Source organism: Salvelinus sp. IW2-2015, linkage group LG15 (genome assembly GCF_002910315.2).
Source record: "Salvelinus sp. IW2-2015 linkage group LG15, ASM291031v2, whole genome shotgun sequence".
NCBI classification, from domain to species: Eukaryota; Metazoa; Chordata; class Actinopteri; order Salmoniformes; family Salmonidae; genus Salvelinus; species Salvelinus sp. IW2-2015.
Genome location: NC_036855.1, coordinates 46503316 through 46518828, shown reverse-complemented (window position 1 = coordinate 46518828; position 15513 = coordinate 46503316). Strand labels below are relative to the sequence as shown.

The 15513-nt window shown below is 41.1% G+C and overlaps 1 protein-coding gene across 1 annotated transcript in view; it reads left to right on the top strand.

Moving 5' to 3' along the window:
* The window catches only part of LOC111973984 (low-density lipoprotein receptor-related protein 4-like), a 255830-nt gene that overhangs the window by 204378 nt on the left and 35939 nt on the right, over nucleotides 1–15513 (top strand). The window contains 5 exon segments of the mRNA XM_024001464.2: nucleotides 1107–1220; nucleotides 1347–1458; nucleotides 1656–1720; nucleotides 5129–5216; nucleotides 5886–6027. Coding sequence (XP_023857232.1) covers nucleotides 1107–1220; nucleotides 1347–1458; nucleotides 1656–1720; nucleotides 5129–5216; nucleotides 5886–6027 — 521 coding nt within the window.

Sequence of the window (15513 nt, the reverse complement as noted above, 5' to 3'; positions counted from 1 at the left end):
TTCTCAGAGCGTGCGCAGACCAGCTGGCTGGAGTATTTACGGACATATTCAATCTCTCCCTTTCCCAGTCTGCTTTCCCCACTTGCTTCTAGATGTTTACCATTGTTCCTGTACCCAAGAAAGCACAGGTAACTGAACTAAATTACTATCGCCCCATAGCAATCACTTCTGTCATCATGAAGTGCTTTGAGAGTCTAGTTAAGGATCACCTCACCTCTACCTTACCTGACATCCTAGACCCACTTCAATTTGCTTACCGCCCCAATAGATCCACAGACTAGGCAATCGCCATCACACTGCCCTATCCCATCTGGACAAGACGATTACCTACATCAGAATGCTGTTCAGTGACTATAGCTCAGCCTTCAACACCATAGTAACCTCCAAGCTCATCATTAAGCTCGGGGCCCGGGATCTGAACCCTGCCCTGTGCGACTGGGTCCTGGACTTCCTGAYAGGCCGCCCCCAGGTAGTGAAGGTAGGAAACACACTGCCTGCCCTCCAGGACACCTACARCACCCGATGTCAAAGGAAGGCCAACAAGGACATCAACAATCCGAGCCACTGCCTGTTCAACCCGTTATCATCCAGAACGCGAGGTCAGTACAGGTGCATTAAACCTGGGACCAGGAGACTGAAAAACAGCAATCTCAAGGCCATCAGACTGTTAAATAGCCATCACTAGCCGGCTACCACCCGGTTACTCAACCCTTCGCCTTAGAGGCTGCTGCCCTATATACATAGACATGGAATCACTGGCCACTTTAATAATGGAGCACGAGTCACTTTAATAATGTTTACATACTGCTTTACTCATCTCATATGTATATACTATATTATATTCTACTGTATTTAGTCAATGCCACTCCAGCATTGCTCGTCCTAATATTTATATATTTCTTAGTTCCATTCTTGTACTTTTAGATTTGTGTATTGTTAGATACTACTGCACTGTTGGAGCTAGGAACACGAGCATTGCGCTACACCCACAATAACATCTGCTAAGTGTGTGTGTGACCAATAAAATGTTATTTGATTTTATATGTGCTGTTGTGAAAATGCCACGAGCTTAACAGGTTAATGTAAGCCTTTTCTTTTCCATGCAGGCACTAACCACTGTGGGGTGAATAATGGAGGATGTACTCATCTCTGCTTCGCTAATACAAACAGCTTTGTCTGTGCCTGCCCTGATGAACCAGACAGCAGGCCCTGCTCCACAAGTGAGTTTGTGTGTGTGTGTACTTGCATGCGTGTGAGAAACAACTTATTTTGATAAGCAACATTCCAGTTTTGTGTGTGATCTGTTTACGTATCTTTAAAACACTAATCATTGTTCCTCTGTTTAGTCTCAGGTTATGTGCCAACCTCACCAGACAGAGAGACCACCAGCACCCCAGCCCCTAACAAGATCCCCAAAGCCTCCACAGACACGCCTCAGCAAGGACCCCCACTGATTAAGTATGTCAACTACAGGCCTGACATTTTACCTCATTGGCCATGACTTGAAGGGATCCTATTGGTACATAATGAGTGCTGTCTGATATGAATTTTGACTAAATACATTGTATCACTATGCTTTACTTTTATATCTTCAGTTTGTGAGAACGTATAWGCTCAGTTTGATGGTAAAGGTTTTTTTACATCCCGTTTTGTAGCTGCACAGACAAGAGCCTGAGTGTGGAGGGCTGCTTAGAGAGCAACGTGGTGACGGCTCCTCACGGTAAGATAAAGATCAGTCAGCTTCATCATCATCATCATTATCATGATTATTACCCTCAGTAGCATCTTCATCACACTTTGCATCATCATTACTATCATCATAATAAATGATTCACTTTCAAATGTACAGTGTTGATTTTATAGGCTATATCTAATTGTTTAGATGTCATAGCAGTGTAATCCAGTCATTGGTTGATGTTGGAGGAWAATGGCGCCGGAGGGGAGGGCTGCCGTTTTTATCGGCTCTTATTAACCAACCATGATATTTTGTTTGTATTTTCGCATTGTTCATAACTTGTTTTGTGCATAATGTTGCTGCTACCGTCTCTTATGACCGAAAAGAGCTTCTGGACATCAGAACTGGGATTAYTCACCTCAAATTGGACGAAGAGTTCTTCATTGAGTCGGACACCCGACCAGGCCCAGATCCCCGTGATTTGCTGGTAAAGGAAACAGAGGTTTCGCGGAAAGAGATCAGGGTGCCTTGTGAGGATCACGTGACGAGTGGCTAATCTGCCCTTGCCTTCCATCCTGCTAGCTAACGTTCAATCGCTGGAGAATAAATGGGACAAACTGAAAGCACGTATATCTTACCAACAGGACATTAAAAACTGTAATATCTTATGTTTCACCGAGTCGTGGCTGAATGACGACATTAAGAACATACAACTGGCGGGTTATACACTCTATCGGCGGGACAGAACAGCAGCCTCTGGTAAGACACAGGGCAGGGGCCTATGCATATTTGTAAACAATAGCTGGTGCACGATATCTAAGGAAGTCTTAAGGTTTTGCTCGCCTAAGGTAGAGTATCTCATAAGCTTTAGCCCACACTATCTACCTAGAGAGTTTTCATATGTATTTTTCATAGATGTCTACATACCACCACAGACCGAGGCTGGCACTAAAACCACACTCAATGAGCTGTATTCCGCCATAAGCAAACAGGAAAATGCTCATACAGAGGCGGCTCTCCTAGTGGCCGGGGACTTTAATGCAGGGAAACTTAAATCAGTTTTACCTCATTTTTATCAACATGTTAAATGTGCAACCAGAGGAAAAACAATTCTAGACCACCTTTACTCCACAAACAGAGATGCGTACAAAGCTCTCCCTCGCYCTCCATTTGGCAAATCTGACCATAAMTCTATCCTCCGGATTCCTGCTTACAAGCAGAAATTAAAGCATGAAGCACCAGTGACTCRGTCAATAAAGAAGTGGTCAGATGAAGTAGATGCTAAACTACAGAAYTGTTTTGCTAGCACAGACAGGAATATGTTCTTGAATTCTTCCGATGCCATTGAGGAGTACACCACATCAGTCAATGGCTTTATCAATAAGTGCATTGAGGACTTCGTCCCCACAGTGACAGTACATACATACCCCAACCAGAAGCCATGGATTACAGGCAGCATTCGCACTGAGCTAAAGCGTAGAGCTGCCGCTTTCAAGGAGAGGGACTGTACCCCGGAAGCTTATAAGATATACCGCTATGCCCTCCGACGAACCATCAAACAGGCAAAGCATCAATACAGGACTAAGAACAACCATACTAGACCAGCTCCAACGCTCGTCAGATGTGGCAGGGCTTGCAAACTATTACAGACTACAAAGGGAAGCACAGCCGAGAGCTGCCCAGTGACACAAGCCTACAAGACGAGCTAAATAACTTCTATGCTCGCTTCGAGGCAAGTAACACTGAAATATGCATGAGAGCATCAGCTGTTCTGGATGACTGTTTGATCACGCTCTCCGCGGCCAATGTGAGAAAAGACCTTTAAACTGGTCAACATTCACAAAGCCGCTGGGCCACAAGGATTACTAGAATGTGTGCTTCGAGCAGGCRTTAACCAACTGGSAAGTGTCTTCACTGACATTTTCAACCTCTCCCTGTCTGAGTCTGTAATACCAACATGTTTTAAGCAGACCACMATAGTCCCTGCACACGAGAACACTAAGGTAATCTGCCTAAATKACTACCGACCAATAGCACTCACGTCTGTAGCAATGAAATTGCTTTGAAAGGCTGTTCATGGTTCACATCAATACCATTATCCCAGAAACCCACTCCWWTTTGCATATTGCACCAACAGATCCACAGATGATGCAATCTCTATTACACTCCACACTGCCCTTTCCCACCTRGACAAAAGGAACACCTATGTGAGAATGCTATTMATTTACTATAGCTCAGCGTTCAACACCATAGTGCCTTCAAAGCTCATCACAAAGATAAGGACCCTGGGACGAGACACCTCCCTCTGCAACTGGATCCTGGACTTCMTGATGGGCCTCCCCCAAGTGGTAAGGGTAAGTAACAACACATCTGCCATGGTGGCCCCTCAGGGGTGCGTGCTCAGTCCCCTCCTGTACTCCCTGTTCACTCATGACTGCACGGCCAGGCACAACTCCAACACCATCATTAAGTTTTCTGATGACACAACAGTGGTAGGCCTGATCACCGACAACAGCCTCTCTCTGAACGTGATCAAGACAAAGGAGATGATCGTGGACTACAGGAAATGGAGGACCAAGCACGTCCCCATTCCCATCGGCGTGGCTCTAGTGGAGCAGGTTGAGAGCTTCAAGTTCCATGGCGTCCACATCACCAACAAACTAACATGGTCCAAACACACCAAGACAGTCGCGAAGAGGGCATGACAAAACCTATTCCCCCTCAGGAGACTGAAAAGATTTGGCATGGGTCCTCAGATCCTCAAATGGTTTTAAAGCTGCACCATCGAGAGCGTCCTGACGAATTGTATCACTGCCTGGTATGGCCACTGCTCGGCCTCCGACCGCAAGGCACTACAGAGGGTAGTGCGTATGGCCCAGTACATCACTGGGGCCAAGCTTCCTGCCAACCAGGAACTCTATACCAGGTGGTGTCAGAGGAAGTCCCTAAAACTTGTCAAAGACTCCAGCCACCCTAGTCATAGACTGTTCTCTCTGCTACCGCACGGCAAGCGGTACTGGAGCGCCAAGTCTAGGTCCAAGAGGCTTCTCAACAGCTTCTACCCCCAARCCATAAGACTCCTGAACAGCTAATCAAATGGCTACCCAGACTATTTGCATTGCCCCCCACATTCTATGCTGCTGCTGTTATTATCTATGCATAGTCACTTTAATAACTCTACCTACATGTACATATTATCCTCAATTACCTTGACACCGGTGCCACCGCACATTGACTCTGTACTGGTACCCCTTGTATTTAGCCCCACTTTTGTTATTTACTGCTGCTCTTTAATTGTTTGTATTCTTCTCTTTTTTTGTTGGTATTTTCTTAAAATTGCATTGTTGGTTAAGGGCTTGTAAGGAAGCATTTCACTGTAAGGTCTACACTGGTTGTATCGGCGCATGTGACAAATACAATTTTATTTGTTCATCTGCAACGCTTCTTTCACAGGGGAGGGGCTTCATATCAGCTATGTGATTGGAGGAGCGTTGACCATTCTGGCCATCCTGATAATCATCACTGCCTTCATTATTTACAGGTAAGTCCTCTCTAAATACTCAAAAATTCTGTAATTTGACATTTACATTTTAGTAATTTATCAGACGCTCTAATCTAGAGCAATTTATTGTTAGTACATTCATCTTAAAGTAGCTAGGTGAGACAACCACATTAGTCATATTAAGTCAAATGTTCCTCAATTAAGAAGTCATCAACAAAGTTAGTGCTAGTAATAAAAATAATATGTACATTACCGTTCAAAGGTTTGGGATCACTTAGAAATGTCCTTGTTTTTTTTTAAGAAAAGCACATTTTCTGTCCATTAAAATCTAATAAAATTCATCAGAAATACAGTGTAGACATTGTTAATGTTGTAAATGACTAGTGTAGCTGGAAACTGTGATTTTTTTAATRGAATATCTACATAAGCGTACAGAGGCCCATTATCAACAAGTTAGCTAATCCAACTTTATCATTTTAAAAGGCTAATTGATCATTAGAAAACCCTTTTGCAATTATGTTAGCACAGCTGAAAACTRTTGTTCTGATTAAAGAAGCWAAAAAACTGGCCTTCTTTAGACTAGTTGAGTATCTACATTAGACMTGTGACATTTGTCTGTTGTGGGAGCTAACCTAGATTGCCACCCCATGGACAGTTTTATCCAGTGGACTGTGTGTACAATGTGTTTTCCCATATTTCTATCCTCAGACACAAAAAATCCAAGTTTGCTGACCCCGGGGTGAGCAACCTGACCTACAGTAACCCCTCATATAGGACSTCAACGCAAGAGGTCAAGATTGAGACCTCTCAAAAACCGCCCATTTACAACCAGCTACGATATAAGAAAGAGGTAACTACCCAGGCCTATTTAGTATTTCAAGAAAATGACAACAGAGTGCTAGTTCTAGCTAAGCATTTTTTCATGTGCAAGCATTTGCAGCAGATATTTTTTCTGGAGGGTCTAAAGCATAAATGTGAAATCACGATTTGAAGGTGAAATGGAAATGTATGTTATTCTCATATAATAACATGCATCCGTTGCACTGGTGCAAATGTTTACTGAATCTGGGCCTTATCTCTCACTTCAGACTCTGATGAGAATAAGAAAGTACCTAATGTTTTAATAGAGTAATGGATACATTTGATGTGAATCCATTGGGTTTCTGTATGCCTATTATGACCGGGTTTCAAAAGGTATGGCTAGAAGTAACCATTGAGACAAATACTAGTTTTCAATGTTTGTCTCTATCTCCTATGCTGTAGATAGATTGCTTTACAGTAGTTTTATTATAACCAAACATGAAGAGGCACTCATCTCTCTTTTCTTCTCTTCCCCTCTCCTTCACTGCAGCTCTCTCATCCTTACAACAGCCTCTCTCCTTTATTCTTTTGACCTGTTTTGTCCTGCGCAGAGGTAGTCACACACCATGGGGGAATCCCTCCATCAATCAACCTATCACTGTATCTCTCACTCCCTTTGTCTCTTTCTCTTGTCCCCACCTTCACCTAGCATGTGTACATGCTCTCTCTCATGTGTCTACTATTGTTCCTCTGCTTGGTCATATATGACAACTGACTCTTTCTGACTGACTTTACTAATGATTTWAAAAATGTAGAGACATACAGTGCCTTCAGAAAATGTTCACACCTCTTGACTTTTTCCACATTTGTTGTGCTACAGCCTGAATTTAAAATTTATTAAATTGAGATTGTGTGTCACTGGCATACACACAATCAAATCAAGTTTTATTTGTCACATACACATGGTTAGCACATGTTAATGCGAGTGTAGCGAAATGCTTGTGCTTTTAGTTCCGACAGTGCAGTAATATCTAACAAGTAATCTAACAATTCCCCAACAACTACCTAATCCGTTTTCCTCTGTAGGGTCAATGCTCTACAAAATCCGCAGAGTACGGACCCCTGAGCCTCACACAGGAAGCGGCGCAGGTCTATCCAGGCACTTGTTACATCTCCGTTTGGATTACTGCAACTCGCTGTTGGCTGGGCTCCCTGCCTGTGCCATTAAACCCTACAAACTCATCCAGAAACGCCGCAGCCCGTCTGGTGTTCAATCCTTCCGCCAATTCTCTCACTCACACCCGCTCCTCCGCTCTCTCCACTGGCTTCCAGTTCTTTGAAGCTCGCATTCCGCTAACAAGACCATGGTGCGTGCCTACGGAGCTGTGAGGGGAACGGCACCTCAGGTACCTCCAGGGCTCTGATCAGGGCCCTACACCCAAACAAGGGCACTGCCGTTCATCCACCTTTGGCCTGCTCGCCTCCTCAACCACTGAGAAGTACAGTTCCCACCCAGCCCAGTCAAAACTGTTCCGGCTGCTCTGGCCCCCCAATGGTGGAACAAACTCCCCTCACGACGCCAGGACAGCGGAGTCAATCACCACCTTCCGGAGACAACCTGAAACCCCACCTCTTTAATGGAAATACCTAGGAATGGATAGAAAGTTAATCCTTCTTGCCCCCCTGACCCCCCCCCCCGCCCCCCCCCTTAAAAGATTTAGATGCACTATTGTTAAAGTGGCGTTGTTCCACTGGATGTCATCAGGTGAATTGCAACCAATTGTAAGTCCGTCTGGATAAGTGAGCGTCTGCTAAATGACTTAAATGTAATATAAATGACTAACTTATTTTTTTTAAGCTATGTGTGTTCAATGCATTATAGCGGCAGGCCAGAATTCGTAACACCTATATGCGCAGTTCCTACTGCTTCCACCTGGATGTCGCTAGTGGTATGGATAATAGGTTGAAGTTATTCATTTGAACAATGACAAAGAAAAAAACACAAACAAAAAGTTAGAGTGACATCTTGTGTTTTGGTTTGATTGTTGCGGCAAGACTTGAAAAGTACCGTGAGTTTTGTTGATCTCAATGTATTGAAAACAGATTGACCCGACTTCAAATGTTGATCGATTATTAACGTTAAAATACCTTAAGTTGATTTACAAAAGTACTTTGAAATATGTTTTGGCAAAGTTTAGAGGTAATTTTTTAGGATATTGTCTGTGTGACTTTGCGCAAATTGGACCGTGTTTTTTTCTGGTAGCAACGGCACCAAATTTAAATGGAAATTTGGATATATATGGATGGAAATCTAACGAACAAAAAGGACCATTTGTGATGTTTATGGGACATATTGGAAGTGCAAACAAAAGAATCTCGTCAAAGGTAACTTGCAGTTTTTATATTTTATATTGCGTTTTGAGTTAGCGCCGGCATATGTTGAAATAGGCTCACTCTCTTGTTGACATTTTGCTATCATCAGATAATAGCAATCTTATGCTTTCCACACGAAAAGCCTTTTTGAAATCTGACATGTTGGCTGGATTCACAAACGAGTGTCGCTTTTAATTTGGTACTTATATGTTAATTTAATAAAGTTTGATTTTTATAATTTTTTGAATCTGGCCGCTCTACATTAATTTAACAGAGCTGATGGGACGGCAGCGTTTTCCGCTTAATTCCCAGAGAGGTTAAGGGTAATTATAATCAGACTATGATGGTTGATCGATAATGGATTACAATTATCATCATGAATATCCAAAGCTTTACGCATCTAGCAGTTACACAGACACTCAGCATGCAATTGTGCCAGTAGGTTATTATTTATTGTGACATCACACATTATAGTCTTACTCTTATATCCAGACAGTCGTACACACTCACTATATCACATCAACCTAACTCAGATTTGCATAACACATAATATCTTGTCCTCAATTTTCTAAATCTGTGGTAATGCTCCACAGGAAACTAGCAAGAGAATAAAAACAAATTTTCTAGAAACCTATTTCTGAATTCTAAATATCAGACATTTTGAAAGCTCTAGTTTTGACCTTCATAATAACTCTGATGGCAGTAACTTTACCAAGCACTAATTAAGGTCAATTTACTGGAGATAGGTATCTAGTTAGGTAAGGGGTGAATATAAGTATAGCCGTATAACTTGCTAACGGTTTACGCAGATTATAAAAAAGAAAGATCAGTCTTTACACAGCTAAAAGAAAGAATATAAACATATACTGTTTACAGGAAACTCACTCTTCATCCTTAGATGAAGTTGCGTGAAACAGGAATGTGGGTGGTGTGGAAATAATTTTCCGTCATGGACAAAGGAACTCAAAGGGTGTGATGATATTAATTAAAAAAATGTCATCTGAATGTGCAAAATAGTCAGCGAATGATTCCTGGCAGGAAGTGGATCATTTGGAATATGAAAGTCGACGAAAAAGAGAATTACGGCTCATTCATTTAAATGGTCCACAACAGAGATGATCCACACTTCTTCGAAAACATTTATAACAATTTATTGAACTTACAGGCAACAAATGATGCTAAATATTATGGGTAGGAGACTATAACAGTGTTAACTCTTTCAGCTAGGGCGCAGAATCTTTCAGCTAGGGGCAGAGTTTGGAAAAAATAACGTTCCCAAGGTTAAAAGACTATGTCCTCAGGCTCAGATATTAGAAATATTGCATAATAATTTGACAGACCAGGATAGAAAAACACTCCAAAGTTTCCAAAACTGTCAAAATATTGATCTGTGAGTATACAGAACTGATTTTGCAGGCGAAAACCTGAGGAAACTCCAAAGTTGCAATTTTTATTTTATTTTTATCCCCTGTTTCCATTGCTTTGCACCCCCTTCCCCTCCATTTTTAAGGGGGGAAATATCAAACCAGATTCCTTTTCCAATGGCTTCCCAGGCTGTGGACCAGGCTTTAGAACATAGTTTCTCAAGCATTTATTTGAAAAATTAGCGAGATTTATCAAAACGCGTTACAGGGTGTCCTTTGATTAGTTCCTGCGGCAGGAGAGATGTGCGCTCGACATTTTTCTTTCTCTGTAGTATTGAACAGTTTACCGTCCGGTGTTGAAATATGATCGATTATGTATGTTAAAAAACAACTGAGGATTGATTAAAAAAACCTTTGACATTTTCTACGAACATTACGGATACTTTTTGGAATTTGCGGTCTGCCCCTTCAGGACCGGAACGAAGCTTGTGGTTTTCTGAACATAACGCTCAAGAAACCAATATGGCGTTTTTGGTTATTAAAACTAAATCTTTATCGAAAACATAACATTTATTGTGTAACTGGGAAGTCTCGTGAGTGCAAAACCACCGAAAGATTATCAGAAGGTAAGCGATTAATTTTACTGCTTTTTCTGACTTTCGTGACCAGCTAATTTAAGGCTAGCTGTTCTAGCAGTGACACTTCACAACGCTTGGATTGCTTTCGCTGTAAAGCATTATTTTCAAAATCTGACCACGATAGGTGGATTAACAAAACCAAAGTCTGTGTTTTTAGTATATTCACTTGTGATTCCATTGATTATAAATTTTTTAGTATTATTTTTTTGAATTTGGCGCTCTGTAATTCAGCATTGTTTACCGAAATAATCCCATAAAAGGGATCCGTGCGGCAGAAATTAAGTACCTCATGGACCGTAAAGGTAATCACCTAACAAACTATCATCACGTGCCCTTAAGGAAATCACAAATAATTAAGACATAAAAATATGGGATATATGGAGACTAAAAACCCCGACCTAGTGAGATATACATGGAGGCAGACTTAATCAAGCTAGTCGAGTCTTGACTACTTTCTTGGTCTCTTTCTCTCTTGCATCAAAGGTTAACAAGTTTTAATAGGAAGACAGAAGCAGATCGTTATCATTAATCTGAATTGGCATTTCACAAACTCTTACAGATTTTTCCACGTGGACGGGGATATTGGGAAATGTAAGATTTTAACTGGGAGAACAAACTTATATTTTAACATAAGACAAAATAACTATATTTACTGAATTTTTTCCCAGTATATATAGGTTCAGCAAATCCCCTTATTGTTTGGGATACCTTTAAATGTACCTTCAAGGGGTCACTTCAATTCAATATTCATCATAATAAAAAAGCAGTTTCTGGCTAAAGAGACAAGACTAACAAGGGAAATCCATGAACTAATAGTTAAACAGGGTAATAGCAATAAAAGAACGGTACTTACAGAGGATACAAATTAGTTAGAGGGAAAAAAAAGAACTTAAGGAAACATATTCCAAGAACGATCCTAATGTAATCTTTTACACAAATAAAGCAAAACTGGAATGGAATATGGGGAAAAATGTACAAAATTCTTCCTGAAATCTCCAATACAGGAAGCAACAAAAACAAAAAGAATTTGCTGAAAACTTGTTTACTTGAATACGGAGTCATTCGAATGACTTCTCACAATATATTTTAAAGGGAGGAGGTAAGCTAATTATTTAGGCAGACTGTTTCTTTTATGTCTCATCCTTTACCACTCGAATGAAGATTATGCGTTAAGGACATTATTTTCAACTAATATATAAAAAATGGAAAATTAACAAATGTACAAGGATAGAGGCCATATCAAGTATTTTTTGATATACTACAAGCGCCATTGTTTAGATTGTTTTTTAACTACTCCTATAGAATATGGTAGTCATGTGGGCGCTCCCGGGGGCGCAGTGGTTGTCGGCACTGCATCGCAGTGCTAGCTGCGCCACCAGGTCTCTGGGTTTGCGCCCATGCTCTGTCGCAGCCGTCCGCGACCGGGAGGGTCGTGTGGCGACGGCACAATTGGCTAGCGTCGTCCGGGTTAGGGGATGGGTTTTGGGCCGTTAGGGATAATTCCTTGTCTCATCGCGCTCCCAGCGACTCTGTGGCGGGGCGGGCGCATGCGCGCTAACCAAGGGGGCCAGGTACACGGTGTTTCCTCGACACATTGGTTGCGGCTGGAGGTGCCGCTGTGTTTAGAAGCAGTGGTGCGTGCTTGGTGGGTTGTGGCTTCTGCGAGGACGCATGGCTCGACTTGTCTCTCCGAGCCCGTACGGGAGTTGTAGCGTATGAGACAAGATACGTAAATAGCGATTGGAATACACGAAAAATTGGGGTGGGAAAGGGGAGAAAAAGTTATTTAAAACAAAAATGACAATGGTAGTCTTGTAAGGTACTCAGCAGGAAGGTCTGATTCTCTATTATTAAAACACAAGACCCAGATGGCAAATATTAAATGACCCAGTCTAATCTAAAAAAACGCTGGAAATGCCTTACACTTCAATGTCCGTGATGCAAAAATACTAGAAAAAATGCCATAGCAATCAAGAATTAAAAGGGTTCATCAGGTTTTGTTCATCCTTGATCAGACAGTTTTTTTTTTACATGGGTTAATTACATTGGAATATACGACAACTTACTAGAAATAATAAGAACATCATGAAACACTATCAAGAAAGCCACGGAATGTTATTTATAGGCGGATTTGAAAAGGCATTTGATTAAAGTAAAGACTTGGATTTGATTTATAAATGCCAGGATTTTTAAATTTCGGGTAATTCTTCTTATAAAATGGGTAAAAAATTCAATGTAAATAAGCAAACCCCAGGTTGTACAATAGAGTAAATACCGGCTTACTTCTCAGAGAGTTTGAATTTCAAGAGGGAGTTAAACAAGGGTGCTCCGCTGTCACCATATCTATCGTTATGGCCATCGAAAATGCTAGCTATTAAAAATCCGATCCAATAACAACATTAAGAGGATTAGAAATCCATGTATGAATCCATTGTATGCCGATGACTCAAGTTTTTAATAAGTCCACAAGCTAGATCCCTGCAAGTTCTCATTAAAGATCTAGATTACCTTTATCTGGTACCCTCTGGACTAAAAACCTACCGTAAATTGTCTTCTGGACTAATAAAGCCGCTACTTTTTTCTCATCACTTGAACCTCGCGGGCTTTATACACTGACGCGGGCTACATTTATGGATTTTTCCTGCTTTCACAAGAGTTCATGCCGCCAAAAAATGAGCACCGTCCACATGAGTGACGTAAATCCAGCGCGCATCAAACTTCCATTCATGCCAGGGGTCTTGACAGCGTGGAGCATTGTCAAAAAATCCCTATCATCATGGGTTTTCGAAAGGACTGGACTGCTGCGGTTGGAAGAGGGCGAGCATCGAGCTCAGCGCGAAATTTTGGCCTCACGGATGAAGAGTGACGAGATAGGATCAATGAAAACGATCCACACATCAGATGCAGCAATTCTGAGGCTATTCAACTCCGACCCCGAAGGAGAATGACTTCAGTGGTTCAGTGCACAAGGAGGAGGAAGATATGTGACCAATGTAACCTTTTCTTGGCAGGACTACTGTTTTACTGCACATTTTTTTTAAAATTTGTTACAAGCCGAATGTTTCGTATAAAAGCCTACTTTATTTTTGTTAGCAAGCCGTGTTTCGTTAAAAAGCCTATTTATTTTTGTTACAAGCGTTGTTTCGTTTAAAGGCTGTGTAAAGTTTTTATGTTTTCAATGTACCGGTAGGCACCTTGCGGTTATAGACATGATGCGGCTTATTTAATGTACAAAAATACATTAATTTTTTTTATTCAGTGGGTGTGGGGTGTGTTTAGGTTTGTCGTTTTGGTTGGGTTTGGTTTTTGTTGGCGATATTTCAGGTGCGCTTAATAGTCCAGAAATTAAGACGGTAATTATGTGTTACAATCTTTACGTAATGGAGTCCCTAAAAAAATACAACTTTTACATTTACCCTGCAGTTTTTACCTATAAATGGGCTGATGGCTGAAGTAACATACTCGGTATTCATATCACAAAAATATATAAATAAGGCTCTCCACAAATGAATTTCAAGTGTGATTAAAACGTGTAAAAAATAGACAATGATCCTGCAACCATGGAGAGGCTGTCTATTTATGAAAAATTACCCTGATTAACTCATTAGTCATTTCAGTTTAACAACATGCTTATGGCGCAGCCTGCTCTGATGATTCGTTTTCAAATCATATGAGCAAAAAATATTTCGCTTTACTCGGACGCTAACCAGACAAAATAAAACGTGCTATCTATTATAATGATATGAATTGGGTGGGTTGAGATGATTAAATATAAAAGCACTAAACCTCTCTCTAAAACAGTGTCACTCATTCAAAGTTTTATTTGAACCCTAAATGGTCGTCAAGTAGATTACTAAGAAAAGCTCATCCATTGTTTAAAAATTGCCTTTTGCCTTGTGCAGATTGTCATGTCTCAATTTCGATTTATTGAAAATGATACTTTTTCCAAAGTATCTTCTCTTTTTCAAAACAAGCATTGCAGAGCTGGCTACAATTTCAACTTCAGTCCCATGAAAAGATACAGAACAAATATACAACAAATATTTTGCTGAACTCAAATGTGCTGGTTGATAAAATATCTGTAATTTATGGGAAAGATGTTTGAAAACGGGTATTTTGTTCTTAAATGATATTGTAAATTGGAATGGTAGAGATGTCCTTCATGGAATTGTACGGAAAGGTCTGCTCAATCCAAGAGTACAACCAAATTGATTACAGCATTGCCCAGAAGGAGGATGCGGGTGGCAGCTGGAGGAGGTAGGGACTGGTCTGCCTGCCCAATATAAAGGATCAAAACTGCAGAGGAATAAAAAATAGCATAAATAGGAAAGTATACCAGTTTAAGTATACAGATTGCAATAGTTGGGAAGAGATTTTTGATGTACCGATTCCATGGTATGAGTTGATATATAAAATAATGCAAGATTCAAGACTTCGTGCCTTTCAGCTAAAATTATTATATAGAATTCTTGCCACCACAAATGTGTGAATAATTGGGGTGTATGAGTTGATATATAAAGAAGGAGCAAAACACCTCTTCAACCTCAGGAGGCTGAAGAAATTAGGATTGTCACCCAAAACCCTGACAAACTTTTACAGATGCACAATCGAGAGCTGTGTCACAATCGGGCTGTGTCACAGCCTGGTAAGGCAACTGCACCGCCCTCAACTGCAAGGCTCTCCAGAGGGTGGTGCGGTCTGCACAACGCATCACCGGTGGCAAACTACCTGCCCTCCATGACACTACAGCACCCAATGTCACAGGAAGGCCAAAAAGATCAACAAGGACATCAACCACCCGAGCCACTGCCTGTTCACCCCGCTATCATCCAGAAGGCGTGGTCAGTACAGGTGCATCAAAGCTGGGACCGAGAGACTGAAAACAGCTTCTATCTCAAGGCCATCAGACTGTTAAACAGCAATCACTAACTCAGAGAGGCTGCTACCTACATTGAAGACCAAATCACTGGCCACATCACAAGTCACTTTATACAATGCACTCTAAATAATGACACTTTAATAATGTGTACTAATCTTACATTACTCATATCACATGTTTATACAGTATTTTATACCATTTACTGCACCTTGCCTATGCCGCTCGGCCATCCATATACTTACAGGTACATATTCTCATTCAGCCCTTTAGATGTGTTGTGC